The sequence below is a fragment of the Sylvia atricapilla genome, chromosome 3 (assembly GCF_009819655.1).
Source record: "Sylvia atricapilla isolate bSylAtr1 chromosome 3, bSylAtr1.pri, whole genome shotgun sequence".
Lineage (NCBI taxonomy): Eukaryota > Metazoa > Chordata > Aves > Passeriformes > Sylviidae > Sylvia > Sylvia atricapilla.
The window spans coordinates 74,550,307-74,567,718 of NC_089142.1; the positions used below are offsets into that span (position 1 = coordinate 74,550,307).

Sequence of the window (17,412 nt, forward strand, 5' to 3'; positions counted from 1 at the left end):
GCCTGATTTGCCTAAGGTCATACAAGCCGTCAGCAAAGGGAGAATCAGAATCCAGATTACTAGATCCTTATTCCAGTACTGTATCCAATGACCATGCTGCCTCTTAATATGTGACTGTTCCTGTTGTTCTTTCTTTGTAGTTCGGGATCGGGTTCGATCTAAAATGGAGAGAGATATTTTGGCAGAAGTGAACCATCCTTTCATAGTCAAGCTTCATTATGGTAACTATAATAAAATACAATTCATGTTTGTTCTTAAATTGGTTGGGGAATTGTGACTAGATGTGTTACACTTCCATACAGATACTCCCTACCTACTTGTGACTCTGTTTCTAAAAAAGGCATAGAAGCTACCTGTGTGAAATTCTTAGTTTAAGCTAAAGGAGAAATCCATTATTTTTAAATTTCAGCCATTCCACCATCAAAATAAATTTGTCATAAAGTCTGATGTGGTAGGTAGTGCTGGTGGGGTAGCTGGTGAATTTACATCAGCCAGCACCTTACCTGCTGTCAGGTATCATTTAGAAAGACAGAGAATTTAAACAAAAGCTGGTTTTAATAATCAGTACCAGTCTAAATTTGTATAGGTGTGTACATTAACGTGGTGTCTTGCTGGAGCTGCCTCCTGCCACACCAGCCCCATTGTTGCTGTAACAGGTATTCTGAGGACATTTGGGTAGTGCAGAATCTCCTCTCAAATAAACGTGGTAACTTCTCTCTGTGCCTCACTCTTGGTCACTCCTGATACCTTGTGGTGTAGGAAAGATTGATAATTCACAGCTGCTTAGCATGGAAATGAATATATTAGTAATGCACTGTTGTCACTCAACAGACACTATTTTTTCCCATAGCCTAAGCTCAGTTGCCAAGTTCTATATAGAAATTTTTTTTTTATGGTTCTCAAAGTTTTGAAATTACAGTGAAGTAATGGCATGAATAATACATTGCTAGTGAACAGGACTTACTCGTTGGGGACTTTATCTTGATTCAAACTTCCAACATCTTTATCCTTTCCTAATGCAGCATTTCAAACAGAAGGAAAGTTGTATCTAATACTAGATTTCCTGCGGGGAGGGGACCTTTTCACCAGACTCTCCAAAGAGGTAAGCTGATAAATGTTTAGCTGAGAAATAAAAGACTGTCTTGGATTTTCAGAATTCAGATTGACTTTGTGGGAATGAAAAATGGCCTTGGGAATAGTTGTATATATATGCATGGTAAAGTGGGTTCTTAATAATTGTATTTGAATTTTTCCAGAGGTAATACAGCACATGCCATGTAGGCATCACTGCCAGAGAAAACTGCTAAGCCATTCCCATAGCAAAATAGCCCCAGACTCGATGTTTTCAGATTAAATCTTGGATGTGATAAGACACAGTCTGAGAAATCAATCCCCAATACATTTTACCCTTGTGATGAGCCACTGGAAAAACACACACACTGCCAGCAGAGGGAAGAGATGGCCATGGGTCAGGGCCAGCCCCTGCAGCTGCCGGGAGCAGGTCAAGGGCACGCACCAGCCCATACATCTGAGATTGACTATCACCTGCCCTTCTCCAGCCTTCCAGGAGCAGCTGCTGCTCCCATACCCTCCCCAGGCTCCCATCCCTCCCCTGTCCTCTGCCTGCCATGCCCTTGGAGAGGGACTGCTGCAGGCAGGGAACATCCCAAACCCAAGTGTCACTGGTGCCCATACAGAGCAGCCGCAGTAGGTTTTCTAGGTTTGTTTAGCTCTATGCTGTATCTCCAAACCTCTATGAGCCAGCAGTCCCAGAGAGGTCCCTGCAGAAGTGCAGGAGCCTCCAGTGAGGTTGAATGGCTGCCCTGCAGTTGTCTGTGCCCTAGTGTTCTCTGTCACCAATATGATGTCCCCAGCCCTTGGTACTTCTCAGGATGTGGGGAGAGGGGTACAGGCAACTGCTCAACATAGAGTCATTAAAGACAGGAACCTTTCAAATGCCATCTTGAGGGGAAGTTCTGTTGCTCTTCTTGGGTTTGGGGAGCTGCTAATGGACTTAAAAAAAGCTGTGAAGGCAGTATTTTCAGTCAGAAGTTTCCTGGCTTTCCCCCATTCAATTCCTGATTCAGCGACGTGCTGCAGGATGCTGTGTGCCCTGCAACTTGGGACCCCAAGCGTTTGCTTGTAAGACTTGTTTGCTAATGCAAGAAGACATTGGTAACAAGTTAATTACACTGCTTAGTAATGATCCTTGTATAAATATTCAGTCCCTGGTGGCAGTTATTTTAATGTGAGGAAAAAAGATTTTAAAAATTTAAATTTAAATTGTCCTTCTGTTATTGTCATGAGACCAAGCTTTACTAGCGAGGCAGCGTTGCTGTCTCATCAAGGCCCTCTCTGATTTCATGGAAGAAGACAGAAAATGTGGCTCTTGCCTAAGAGGGCAGGTCCCTGTTCTACCCAGCCAGGGAACTCAAAGGTGGAAGATAACAGCTCAGACCTTATACTTCCTTAAAGCTTCATGTTTTCCCCAAAGTTTGTCCAGGGCAATTCACCAACATCCTGTGTCATTCCATTGACATTAAAAAAATCTCCTTTATTCAGTGTTTGCAGCTCACTCTGCCTGCCTATACTTTGCAGCTGTTCAGGGGCAAGGTATTGCAAAGAAAGAAGTTGAACTGGGAAAAGTTGAACTGTTTGCAATTTGTTGTTATAAATTTGGTTGAAAAGTATTGATTTCAGTGGACTTTCAGTCAGATCCCATATACATATATTGCATGCATGCATGCATAGCTTGCCTATTTCTTGCTGTCTTTTGGAGACACCTGACTTCAACTAGATGTATATGTATATGAAACAGATTTTTTCCTTGATTCTAATAATTTCTTGCCTACATTATTTAAATCTTATAAGTAATTTAAATTTCTTTTAAAATTAATTTAATTTTTACATTCAATACCATTAAATTTGAGAGCTTTTGTTTGTGTATTTATTATTCTCCTTGTGTCTTTATTTCTATCCTTTATAGTAAAATTCTTAGTTAAATTATGTGACATCTGTTCTCCAAATCACCTCTTTTTTTTTTTTCAGCTGTCTGAAACTTCTCAAAGCACTCAGATATTTTGGCTACCCCTTTTTGAGAGCAGAGACTTAATTTTAAAATTAAGCTCAGTAACTTCAACTATAGAATTTACATTTACATATGACAAGTAAATTTGTATTGAGCTGACTCATTTTACTTCTGTCATGCATAATCATACTTGTGTATCCAATATATCAGCTTCTTTTTCTGCATTATTATCTTTGTGCACATTGAAATTTAATTAAATAGAACATCTGAGATATAATGGAAGTTGAACCAAAGGGGTTTCCTGCCATCTGGGTTTTTGAGAGCTTTTTTGATTACAGAAGTTTCTTCTCACCTAAAACACAGCTTTTGGTGTTAGCAGTATCCATATCAGCTACAGAAAACACTGTCTTCAGCTGGCACCTCATCAGGCCCTGGATGTTTGACAGCACATCACTGCTTAGGGCATTTGCACTGCTATTCCTTGAACCTCTAAGGCATGAGGTTTTAAATCCATCTCTGATTCTCTTCATACTGTGTATTTTGTTCAGATTTGGAAGTATTCCACTTACCCAAAAAGGTTTCCCATGCTTTGGAAATTTGGTAAGCCAATGCCAAAGTTAAGGGATATGAAAACAAAGTGGGCTGCACTGACTCTGTTTAATTTTGTTGTTCGTTTCCAAAGGCTAAGGAGTTACAATTTATTCCTAATATTGTGACATAATGTCATCTAAACAGGTCAAACAGATGAATGAGAGCAGCATATTTTAAGGAATAGATGTACTCAACAGATCAAGTTTTGTTTTATGGGGAGAATCTGCTAAGAATTGTTAATGTCAGTTCAGACAAATTATGGAAAATTGAACCTGATATGGTCCTTCCAGCATTCCCAGGTTACACAGTTCCTTCCCCGTTTCTGTTTAAGACAAGCCAGCCCTGCCACTGTCTAATAAAAAGATGTGGTCTTCTCTTCCTTCTTTCTAGGTGATGTTTACAGAAGAGGATGTCAAGTTCTACTTAGCTGAGCTGGCCTTGGCATTAGACCATCTCCATGGTCTTGGAATTATTTACAGGGATCTAAAACCAGAAAAGTAAGTTAACAAGGAAAAGTGAACAGAAACATAAATACTTGAACTTTTAAGTTGCTTCTGCTCCTTGTCACGTTACTGACAAGGTAACGTGAATGAGAAGCTGCCAGGGGCTCTGTCTTCCTTCCTGTGTGTGGGACTCACTTGTTTGTGGGAGACCATCACTTACAGCCTCATGTTACAGGGTTTTTCTATCATACCACCTTAGCATGTTTTGACTGTACTCCAGTATGATGGGACTCTCTATGCCTGACCTTCAGTTTTGTGAACGATTTCAGTAAAGAATTCAGATTCCTGTGCCTTTCACTTCAGTGGCACTATTCTCTGTTTGCAGCATTTAATCTGGCCTTCCCCCTGATGCAGTGTAAACCACTCAAAGCGACTCCATTTGCAGCTCAGATGGAATATGGCATGGCACTGTTCAGTTTCACTGTAGCCATTACCTAAAGTAAATGAACATATCTGAGAACTTGTGTGCCTGTTAACTCATGAGAGAAATGATAATCAAGACTTTGAAAACACTTGAATTATATGTGCAAAATATTTGCCAAAATATTTGTTCTCACTTATATTTGCAGCTATTTTTCATTCATAATCTGGTCCTTATTTTCCTTTCTCTTTTTTATTTGCAATATATCAGTCCAGTAAACGACGCCCTCAGTGCTATCACTGGAAGTGACGTGATACTGTTCTTATTCTATGCCCTTTACTTGGTGCTTTGCTAGATTCTGCTACAACAACTCAAATAAATCAGGCTGCAGCATTCCAAAGTTCCTTTTTCATGTAATGGTCACCTACATTTATAAAAGATAACCGCTGAGGGCAGTCTGTTTGGCAATTGCTTACATTTTTAAAGTCTAACAGCACAGCAACGTTTTCCTTCTGTGACATCAAACTGAAAGATACGCAGCTGTTTCTTTACAATGGAGTGTTATTGCTTTCACTCTCATGGGCAAAACATGAGACCAAAAGTGATGGAAGGTGGACTTTGTAGATGAGAAATTGAAGGGGAGAAGACTGTTTATCTCCATTGCAGTTCTGTGTGATTTAGATTTTAAGTTCAATTTTATGTTTTGATTAGAAAAATAGTAGTAGCAGTAGTAGTACTGTGTGAATTCAAGAGATGTACATGGCAAGGGCTCTCAGTCTTTTGGGCTAGAAGGCTTTTTGCAGTTGACCAGATTTTCCAATCTTGCCTGTTTATGCAACCAAAACTGGAAACCAGAGTCTTTGGCAAATATGGGAAGTCATCCTATAAATTAAACAAGTGGAGGGAGAAAAGTATTGTTTTGTTCCTGGTATGAAATGCAAGTAGGCAGGGGTAACACCTCAGCTGCCACTACTACAGGCTCTTGCATCATCTGCCAGCAGCTCCTCAGTTTCAGTTTCATTCTGAATTGCTGTTATATCCATTCAGCATCAACAAATATGTACACAATAAAATAACTCCAATTATAAGTTTTCTGTTTTAAACTTTGATTCTAGTGAGCATTCATATGAATCATGCACTGCTTTTCTCTCTGATGTTAGATGAGGGTTGTTTTTGAGATAACACATGATACATTAATCTGCTATTAGAAGGTATCTAGACACGAACTTGTATATTCAGATATGCCAAAATACCATTACATTTTTAGGCATATGCTGTAATTTTTTGCTTTAGAAGAAGTTTGAAACCAAGGAGGAAATTAGGTGTGTGTCAAAACTGTTAATTGTATTTGAGATACTGAGAACTGCATTTTTCTGAGTTCTCAGCAGGAAGTGTCACTTAGCATCTCAAAAAAGGTCTCTCAATTACTCCAGTTGCAAGTGAGAGCATTTTATATTACTTCAGACCAAGCTGCAGTGCTTCAAATCAGAGATCAGTGAATCAAGAAATTGGAACTCATCTAAGGAAGGAAGGTGTCACTGATTTGTCATTGTCACATAGAAGCATGTTGAAAAGGTACAGATGAAATCCAGTTTTCTCTGTATTTTTGTCTGAGGTGAGACCAGCCATCCCCTTCACTGTACTGCTCTGCTAAAATCCCTCCCTGAGTGTTCCCAGTCTGCCAACTGAGATAAGTTTTCTCTGTAAGAAAATAAAGAGTATCATCATGTAACTGAAGACCTTTACAGGTAGAGATCACTGTGTAAAGTTAAGGTGGCAGCCCTCACTCTTCCATTTTCTAACTTTGTATATATAGTTTATGGTCTTTGATGTACAGTTTAGTGGATTAATTGTAATACAGTTTATTTTGGATGCAATTGATGTAGTATAAAATTAGTTTGCATGAATATAACTGTTGTATAGGAAAGGGAGTGACCCAGAAGTTCATACCTGGAGATAAAGCAAGGCCTCTGATTGAAAACCATGTCCTCTAAAAATAGCTCTGTAAGTGTATAGCCTGTATATTGTCACACCTAGGAGAGTAGAGCATGACAGCCTATGATTTCTCTGGAAATTTAAGTTTGCATTAAAGAAGTAGATACAGCAGAATAAAACAATTACTCTCAGAAAAAAAACCAAAAAAAAAAAAAAAAAAAAAAAAACCTTAATTTTTGAGTTACATCTGGGAAAGAATATCTTCCTAAATAAGATGATAAAAGAAAATTAGGACCATCCCAGGATTGTCTCTTCCTCTTCTTGTCCCCTGCCAGGATCAAGACCATAACAGGTATGTTGCTAACCTAGGCTTAAAACAGCTAGTGGAGACTCCATGCTCTACACAGGAGGCCTCTTGGCAGTGCTCCAGCAGTGGCTCATCTAAAATGTTCCACTTAACAGCTAGTTTGAACTTTCTTTGCTGCCACTGCAGGCCAGTGCTCCTTGGCCTGTCCTCCTATAAGGCCCAACCTGCTTGTTCTGCTCTCAGCAGCAGCCTGTGAGACGATCTTTTTCCTTAGACCCTCTTCTGTACCCTGAATGATCCAGGTACTGAACTCTTCACTAGTCAGTCCTTACAGGGGTTCAGTCATTCTGATTGCTCCCTTTTGGTTTCTCTTGATCCTTCTCTCCTTTGAAGTGCAACATGCAGAATCACACACACGTCTTCAGCAGAGGCATTACCAACCAGCATGATTACAAGCAAAAGATTTGCAGAACTAAAGATAAATAAATTAATTAGTAATTTCCCAATTCTCTGTCTCTCTCTCTCTCCCCTTTATTAAAGGTGGCATTGCATTAGACCTTTCATTGTTCAATGTTTTTGCTCTTCTTCAGAAACTTCCAAAAGTAACTTCTGACAGGTTGGGTTTGTTTGTCAGCTCTGTAAGTATACTAAAATAAAGCTCATTAGAATTTTTTATGTTAAAAAAATAGCACTGTTCAAATCACTTGGAAGAACCCTCAGTACATTAAAATTTAAGGTTCACCTTTTTTTTTTTTTTTTTTTTTAAAGATTCTCTGAGCAAGCAGTTCAAAGCTGTGAGTTAATTTCAAGTGCAACTGGGAGTTGTTCTCAAGTCAGCTGTACTTAGTTCAAAAAGACAAGTAACTGAGCTTTCTGGTTAGTCTTGTTTAGAACAAGCAGATACTTCTCTTGAATTGTTGCTGACAAATTCTTCTCCGTGAGTTGTCTTGGTGATTTCAGTGGCATCACTTGTGGGACGAGGTATTGTTCAGTCTCACTGGAAGCCACTGAATTCCTGACATGGTGAGGCACATTTTTACTTAAGCACTGCACAATCCAGCTATAAAACATGGTATATATACCCTGGTATATATGAAATAGAAAAATGGGAACATATTAGAAAGTAGTATATGATGCATATGTTATTTCTTATTCTCTGGTTTAAGGGTATGAGTGACTTAGGAATAACTCTACCATCTGAAAATGGACAAGCTATTATTAAGCTATTATTTTCAGGAACCTAGATGCCCTTGAGTTCTGGAACAGGGGCTTAGGTTAACAAAGAATGATGTACATTGTAAGGTCCTCAGTTGTCTACACAAGGCAGTTCATATAAAAGCTCATGTAACAACTTTAGATATCTTGAACTACACGCTAGAAAAACCAACCACTTTTTAATGCAGCATGTTGCCACCCGTGACTATTGATTTATGAATGTAACTGCCCTATATGGAGAGGGAAGATCTGAGAATCAGTAAAATACAAAGGCTTATGGTGGAAAGCTTCCACTGATGTAAGCAGTCCTTTTTTCATTTCATGGTGTCAACAAAGCTACAGCAGAGACAAATTTGTGTTCAGCAGGGTGAGATAGCATGGGGTCATGCAAACACTGAAATGTCACAAAACACTGACAATTTGTGAGAATCTTCATGTCTTTAGTAGATATTTGACTACTTCATCTGATACTTTCAAAACAAACCATGCAATGAAGTAAAACACTCTTGGTAACGTTTTTTGTTTCCCACCTGAGAATTTTGCTACAGTTTCTGATTAACATAAAGTGTGGGTTGAATCTTCTGCAAAACTGCTCTCACTTAGAAAGACACTGAGATCATCCAGGGGGAAAAAAAAGGAAAAAAACAAAAACCCAAAACCAACCAACCAAAAAAAAACCCCTACCAAACCAACCTCAGAGTTCCAGCTTTATTAGATTTGGCTGAAGTCCACATTGATTTGGGGATTTGGGAGCTCAAAGTGAAGTCCAGAAGACGTGACTCAAAACCAAAAATAAAGAGTGAGAGAGAAATGGGAGAGAATTGTTCAGAGAAATGTCATTTTAGACATGATATAAAACAATTCCAACAACCCATAGCAAAAGCTTTTTTTCTCTGTGATAAAGTTGCAGCAGAAAAGTTGATATCGAGTTTGCAGTCCTAGCTCTGCTATGAGACTTCTGCTGTAACTCAGACTGTATCATTCCTCTGCTACAAATTTAGCTGCCCCAGCCTCTAGTTTGAATGTTTGTGGGATGATTCTGATGCTAAAATGTTCAATCATAGAATAATAGAATATCCCCAAGACAATCCCAAGAATCACACCAAGTGTCTGAGGGCATTGTCCAAAGGCTTCTGGAACTCTGTCAGGCTGGTGCTGTGACCACTTCCCTGGGGAGCTGTTCCAGTGCCCAACCACCCTCTGGGTGAAGAAACTTCTCATATCCAACCTAAACCTCCCCTGACACAACTTCAGTCCATTCCCTTAGGTCCTGGTCACCAGAGAGAAGAGAACAGTGCCTGTCCCATCTCTTCCCCACTTGAGAAACCTGTAGGCTGTGATGAGGTCTCCTCTCAGTCTCCTCTCAGTCTCCTCTTCTCTGATGGACACCCTTATTTTGTGCCATTTTTTGTTCCAAGCCAATGTGTGGTTCACTTATTTATGGTATTAGTTTGTTTTTCTAATAACTGTTATTACTGCTTTGAAGAGAAGGTTGATAATGACAGTATCTTGTAAAAGTACTCAAGCATTAGACTGAACAAATAAAATTTAAAAAACCCCTCCTAGCTGAATTTTATCACTCAGTATGATTGTAACCTAGTTTAGAAGTTAAAGATAGTCTACTTTTTATGTGTTTTATAATTTCAAAACATTAATTTAGATGAAAGATTATTCTCAAACCTGAATAATACTAAAAACTTCTGGTTCCTTTTTCCCTTCCATTGAGTAATACTATCTTATTTCAGATTAGTTTATCCTGCAAACAATAGCTAAAGTAATTGTGATTTTCACAACAGAATGTCTGCTATGGATATTGTGGGATAAAAAGGAATTGTAAAGTGATAAAGATAAAAAGAGAGTACAGAGTAGGATCAGATAATAAGTTTGCCTCTGCTGTCACAGGAAAACTATTTGTTGTTGTAATTTGCATTCTTAGAAGCAGGTACTTTGGTTTTTTCTTCGTAATTTCACTCTAAGATAATGCCATGCAACAGTTGCCTTTTTCCCCCCTCACTGTTAGCATATTGTTTTCTTTCTACATGAAATATAATCTTCATTTAGTAACTGTGGCATTGCTTGTGCTGCCAGATGGCAGATGTGGAGGCACCCAAATGTCCAAAGGCTGCTGCCAGGGGCCACAGAGGAAGCCTGCCAGCAGCTGAGGGCATGGTAGAAGGGTGATTAGGGAACGTGAGATGAAGGAAGGAACTGTAGATCACATTTTAGGGGCTATAGGATACCCATCCATTGGAAGCCAGGATCTATTGATTCTGCTTCTCTTGCAAACAGTGTAAGAAGGAGTTGCTGTGTGTTTGTGACTCAACCTCGGGCAGTATTATCTGTCTGAAAGCTCTGTTGGTGTTGCCTTATCCCTTTAACCCAGGTGAAGTGTGAACCCTTTAATCAGGGCAAAGTGTGGGAAACATGCATTGTGTACAATCCAAAGCAGCATGGATTTTAAATAGGAAATTATGAAATTTAGAAGCCATTAAATGTAAAATCAGTGTTTCTGGGGAAATCCCACAACCTTTGAATTGCATAGTTATTCACAGGGGCTTCCTGGTTGTGAGGCAAATTTTTGGGTGCTTTCTCTGAGCTCTATTATTCCCCCTGCTATTTTTCCATATCCAGGTCTGGGGAATTCATACATTTATGATCCCTTCCACACCAGCAGGTGTTTTATTCTGTTCCCTTCTGAAGCACAAGTTTAGGGGTTGCAGTCACAAAAATACATTTAAATATGCCTGGTATAGACGAGTACTTGAAAGTTATATGTTCAAGGAGACTGTAGAGAAAGAATAAAGGTAAGATGCTTTGATTGAGAAGAAAAGGCTTTAATTATTGGACACATGGTACTGACTTAGTTGCTGGCCTTTGATGACATACACAACAGCTTTTTCTAACACATGAATGACAGAAGAGCATCTTTTTTCAATTATTTCAGTTCAAATACAACTTTTCACAAAAGCATAGCCCATTATGTTTGGTTCAGTTTTATCCTATTTTCTTCCTGAATAATTAAAGTGGTTCTCTAAGAGAAAAGGAATATACAAATAGCTGGCACATGCTAGGTCAGTTTGAAAAGAGAAATATCCTAAGTCTAACTAGGACTGAAGAAAGACCACCTTCATTACTATGTCAGTTTTTATTTCCCGAAATCATTGTTTCTCAAATTCAGTCTTTCTTCTTGTTTCTGCAAAAACTAGCATTGGTTTTGGTGAACTACAGAAATGTTGGAGTGCCTTTGTGAAGAAAAAATATGTTGGCAGGTGGCAAATGTGAGAACACTTGAATTTGGCTTCCAGGCTGAATTTTCATCCATGCTCTGGACAGAAAAACTAAACAGAGGCTGAGATCCATGCAGTTAGGCTGTGACTAGTCACTGTGCTCCATGATGACTTTTATTACTTCAGCATGAACCTTTGGACTTAATTTTAGGTCCAGTGAGTCCAAGCCCTGATAATTTGTGTGATTCCCTTTTATTATGACAAGAGCAGGAAATGTGTAGCTCATTCTCCTGCTGGAAGCATATACTCTGCAGCTGTTGGCTTTGAACACCCTGTTCTTTCCAAACTCAGTTTGCATGCCCACCTTAAACATCCTATGGAGCACAGAGGAGGCTCCTCATGGAATTGCCTCAGGCGGTGCATGCTTCAGACATGAAATTTAACAAACCTTTGAGGTTCATTTTTCTTTCTGGAGCCATAGAATCCACTAAGGTTTTGTTTATGTAAGTATTGGGATCTTGCATATCTCCTTACCTGACTTCAGCATTTTTATTCATGTTTTTTATCTGCACTTTGTTAATGAATGAATGTTTCTTTTTTGCTTTATAGCATTCTTCTTGATGAAGAGGGTCACATTAAGATAACAGGTATGTGGAGAGCAGAAAACTTCATGCCTGTAAGCTGATTATTTTTGTGCAGGATATTGCATGCATCCTGGTCTTTGGTTGGAAGGAGTTTGCTTACAAAAACTAGAAGCCAGAAGAGTTTGAGTGTTGAGCTTCTCTGTCAATTTGTCAACCCCCATGCTGCACAGCACATGGAGAACATAGCATTTTCCTGGTAAAACTGTGCTCTTGACTGATGTGAAGCAGGCAGGTTTGGCTGCCTGCCACTGTGGGTGGAAGGATGCTTCCAATATGATTATTTAATCCACACAGAGGATGGCTGGAAAGACATCTAGAAGCGTAATTTGGGATTACTACTCCTAATACTTTGATTAGCTACACAAGAATCCCGTCTAGCATTGCCTTCACCAAACCTTAACTGTATATATATATATGCTAATTTAAACTCCCTTCTGCCTTGAGCCAGAACCTCATTCTGAAGAGGAAAAATGCTATGCCTATTAAGAGGTGTATTAACAGGTGCCAGGCACGCCATGTAGGCAGGGCTCCTATCCCAGCTGGTGGATGGGGTCCGCCGCTTGGGACCCAGAGAGCCACAGCCACCCCAAAGGATGTCTCGCTAGAAACACCTCCTTGGGGGGTCAGGGCGCTCCTCAGCTGGCAGAGGGGCTTCTCAGCATCAGGCAGAGATTTTTCAGCTCAGTGATTTCAGCTTTCAGTGATTTCAGCTCAGTGCTCTTAGCTCATGCCCTTGTGAGTTAGCCCCTCTTTTAGCTGGCCGTGGTGAGAGAGAGAGAGAGGTCTCGTGTGGAATTTCCGCAGGTGGTACTTTATTGAGAGGGTACCAGCGAAAGGGATCCAGGGACGAGGAACCTCTGCCGACCAGAGGAAACCCAGGGGTTTTTATGGGACACCAGGGTGGGAGGAAAAGGGTACAGAACCAATCAATTGTAACAGATCTACATAAAATCCCGAGGGGGCTTGTGGGTCTCCAGACAGGTCGCCGTGGCTAGGAGGTTTGTCTTTGTCTTAGGGGCTCAGGGTGAAGTTACGAAATTCTTCCTTGACTCCTCAGCTTGGCTCCCTCCAGGGCAAAGCAGCCGGGGCTCCGCCTACCCCCACAGGCTCCAGCACATGTGTGCCTGTGGCCTCTTTCTGCACACGGACAGCAGGGTGCTTCACCAGCTGGTTGGTGTGGGTTTTGCAAACAATTTAAGCGAACAAAAAGCATAAGTAATAATTTTTCGAGACCTGACGAGTTGTTTTCTGCTTCAATTTGTGTAGATTTTGGTCTGAGTAAGGAGGCCATCGACCATGACAAGCGGGCGTACTCGTTCTGCGGGACAATAGAGTACATGGCCCCAGAGGTGGTGAACCGGCGAGGGCACACCCAGAGTGCAGACTGGTGGTCCTTTGGAGTGCTCATGGTAATGCAGAAATTGTACTTTGTTTGCTGGATGGGGCGTGCTGTGGGAGGGATCAAGTTCTTCAGATAAAAAACTGCAGCATCAGTGAAGTTTTTCAGAGAGGTACTGCACTCTCCTCAAGCCAGCCTTTTAAAATTGTGTTCAGATGCTAACCTGCCCCTCCCACACCCTGCACCCCTCCAGCCTCTTCTGTCTCTGTGCTGTTGTTGCTGAGGTAGATGAAAAAAGATCAAGAAGCTCTTTGGTGACGCTGTGATTTTTTTCAAAGCTGTATGAACACTGTAAGTTTTTGGAAGCAGATGCTCACAGCGTTGTTTCATCAAGCATAGTGCTGTCCCTTGAGGCCAGACACCAGGCATCTGCTGCTCTCACAGGGATGTGTTTGGATAAGGAGGTGGGGCTGCTCTCTCCTGAAGGGTGCAGATCTACCCTATGCTCAGGGCATGGCCATCACCAGGCAGCTGTGGCTCCCAGGGCACCTCACCGTGGTTGTCACAGAAGAACCAGGAATTTAGAAATGAGCGTAGCAATGTGCTCTTCCAACACAACATCATTTCCTGTGGTATGGAGGCTATTTTTGGTAGCTATATATTACGCTACATATCAAAATCCGTAGAATATGTTTAAATTTTCTTAACCTGAAGCAGACCTAGCTGATGTCACCAGAGGAAGTATAGGAGGCAATGTGAAAAACAGTGAAAATTTGGGTTGGGGAGGGCCTACATCACTGATCTAACAGATTGGCAGCAGTTATCTACATAAATACTGTAATTCATTGCCTGAATTATAAAAGGAGTGGAACATCCTTATCTACTGTGGCCACAAATTTGTTTGTGGATGCTCAGCACTTCTGAACCATGTACATTTATACACAAAAAATCAATAGGTTATATCTCATAGAATAAATCTATCCCTACCCTTTAACTTTTTTATTTTTTATTTATTTATGGTGAATAGCTGTGTCTTCTCTCTTCTTCCTCTTTGTCTGTCATTAAATGATGGTGAATTTGGTGTATAGATTGTTCTTCTTTCACCAGCTAATAAATGTAATAAACTGGACTACTTCTTCCCTGGGTTTTGCTGGGCTTTTTTTTTTTTTTTCCTTTCCTTGCTCTTTTCAACCCTTCCCTAAGGATTCAGCATATTAGAATTAGAATAGATAAGAATCCCTATAAAAGGAGATGAATTAAAGAAAGTAAAACTCTTTTAACTCCAAGCTAATGCTTTAAGCCTTTAAGTGTTACCAGACATCTTAGAGAAAAATATGTCAGTCAGTTCAACCTTTTTGCCTTTTCAACATTTAGCTGGTTGGGGCTGAAAAATGTATATTTCCACACACTAAACATCTGGAAGGATTTTCTGATGCTCTTTCACTCTGCTCTTTTCTCCTTGTTTCCCTTGTTCTGTCATATGTATGTTGTATTACAGAAGCTGTTTTTCTATCAGTCTGAAAAACTGAAGAGAATTAAATGGTATTCAAATGATTTATTAGTATTTCTTTCTCAGCACTTTGCAGTATGATGTAAAATAAATGAAGAAAATATACCAGTTGATGAAATATGCATAGATTCAAAAGAAATGTGAGAGATAGTGTAATTTTTATATCTAAAATTCTTCGCAAAAAAGGGAACATATTAGGCAGATAGTTATAGCATGGCCTGTATTTTCCTCATCATCAGAGCAACCAAACACTCATTTGTTCTGTGAAGGGGTGTTGATGCTTCAGCATAAAGAGTCAGGTTGTGCTGGCAGCTTCTTGCCAACCAGCACTGACCAGGGCACAGACTGTAATCAAACTGAATGATCCTTGCACACTCCTTAAATGTGCCATGTTGTGGTATATTAACAGTGAAACAAACTAGTCTGAAAATGACTAAGTTCTGCTCTTATTTATTGATTGTGTTACTAAGTATTTTGTGAATTATTATTCACCTGGAGTTTTACTGTCAGTAAAACTGTCAGTACTACTGTCATAGTAAATACTATGTACATAATACAATACTGTCAGTAGTAAAACTTCATTTACTGCCAGCTAGGTCTTTGACAAAGGCCACAGAACTGAAACTAATACCTGCTCTGTTTGTTTGCTACTCAATTTATTTGGATTGTTTTTTGGTAGCTTGTTGTCTGTCAGCAGGTACAGTTGTACAAATCTTGAAATTCACCCTTTCCAGCATTCCAGAAGACAGTTCTTGCTTCTCATTAAATACATGGTGATGACTGCTGAAACCCAGCTATAATTTCTGCTGGTGAATTTATGTGGTTTATCATGACCAGACAGTTTGCCTTTTCTGCCTTTCTGTACCTTCTGTACCTTGCTCACTTCATTGGAGGTTTTGGATAGGATATATTCTGAAAAGCTTTGCATCAGGAGGTCTTCACTAACAAGTGTTTGGCCTACATTTGTTTAGAAGTTGGATATGTAACTAATACCTTCTGAACTGCACTGCAAGAGTCTGCAGTGCCCACACTGCCATCTCTGAAGCTCAGATAAACTGCTCTGCCTGATCTAACATGTACAAACCTCACAAAGGCCTCACAAAGCAGTGCTTTTGTAGTTCATCCTACAAGCTGATTTACAAGGTCACAGACCTTATGGAACTTGTATCTCAGTTCAGGAAAAAAACACTGTACACTTTTGAGAGTCATGTGAGCAGAGAGGGGACTATAATTAGAGAAATGGCTGTGATGACTTGGTAGCAGTCCCAAACAAGAAAAAATGTGTTCATATATGTCAGCAAGTAATTAAGTCTTTACATGAAAAGAAAAGGTCCCTTTGGTATCCAAAGTACTCAGCTCTGTACTAATTTTGTGGTAACTATACAGTGGCATTGGAAAAATCAGTGCAAGACAACAAAATACTGCAATCTTCTTTTACCAAGTCTCTTTACAATGCTTGTTTTATTCCCACTGCAAGAGGTGGTCTTCATGAACATTATTTTGAATGTTTTTGCTTGTTGCTATATTAAGGGATTCAGCCTTTTATGAGCACTAATTCATTATGTTTCACACACAGAGATAATGAAAAATATTGGATGCATTTTACAAGGATTAAACTGACTGCTTGAGCAGTTCTCAGATACCTGGAAAACAACTGAAGTGTTGAGAGGAGAACCTGACCATTCTGATGAGAGTGTGTCTCTCTGTTTGCCAAAACTGAGGTGTATCAACTTGCTTTGTAACTCTGAATTTTATCCCATGCTCACAATACTTCAGCAGACGGGCTGAAGTAGTTTGCACAACCTGCTCTCCTTCCATCTATCAGGAAAATGCACATGGTAGTTACCCAGGCCAAGGATTTTTTTCTCATTTATTATCTTCTCCATTAACATTCCTGGGTCACTTCTTGAATCCTGAATTTCCTCAGGAAATGTGGCACTCTTTTCCAAGGTCTTCCCACATATATATCTTCTGGGAAGTGCTCATGTTTTGCCTACTGCAGTTGGAGGCTGTTCTGAAAACCAGAGGAAGGAAGCACTGCATGTTATATTGAGACCTCAGCAGGGCTGGATTATGAGACTCCAGAGGGCCCCTTCCCATTAAGCCTAATTTTTTTTTTTTTTGGTAGTTCTCTAAATAGGCAGATGAACTGGTGCAAAGAATATTTGCCTTTCTTGCACTTTCTTTGGTACAGAAAGGAAGTCAAGGTTGGAGGGAGGTGCAGCCTTCTGAAGTACTGTCTAAGAAGATGGCCCTCCAAAACACCTGGGAAGTGAATCGGTGGGAAGGAGGAGCAAACAGATGGTTAGACAGATGGGGAAGGAGGGAGAATGAAAGTTGAGTCTCCCAGCAAAACTATAGGGACTGATTTAATAGACAAAAATACTGCAGAGTTCATTCACCCCTAGTCTCAGCTTCTTGTCATCCTGCTGTGACCCATACAGCTCTGTATTTATGTGCAAGAGTGTAAGCAGCATGTTCTCACTTCTGTTTTCATGTTCAGGTTTAGCAAGATTTTTGACTTTTTGAAAAAATAAGCAGGAAGACAGGTTTCTGTGCAGTGAAATGATAGCTTTAACTGATGAACAATTTCAATTTTTTTTTTCTCTCTTGTTCTTTCATTTTTAACCTTCAACACATTTCATCAGGACTGCAATTGAGAAACTAATGCTTTCTTCCAGATGCTGTTTAGCTAAGTTCATTGAAGTAAAAAGCTCTGGTACACTTAACTTACGTGGCTGCCTTTCAGTTT

The 17,412-nt window shown here is 39.9% G+C and overlaps 1 protein-coding gene across 1 annotated transcript in view; it reads left to right on the plus strand.

Moving 5' to 3' along the window:
- The window catches only part of RPS6KA2 (ribosomal protein S6 kinase A2), a 155,391-nt gene that overhangs the window by 87,313 nt on the left and 50,666 nt on the right, over positions 1-17,412 (plus strand). Inside the window, exons 4-8 of the mRNA XM_066315833.1 lie at positions 141-221; positions 1,023-1,102; positions 4,010-4,116; positions 11,777-11,814; positions 13,078-13,220. Of these exons, the coding sequence (XP_066171930.1) occupies positions 141-221; positions 1,023-1,102; positions 4,010-4,116; positions 11,777-11,814; positions 13,078-13,220 (449 nt within the window). The remainder of the gene's footprint in view (positions 1-140; positions 222-1,022; positions 1,103-4,009; positions 4,117-11,776; positions 11,815-13,077; positions 13,221-17,412) is intronic.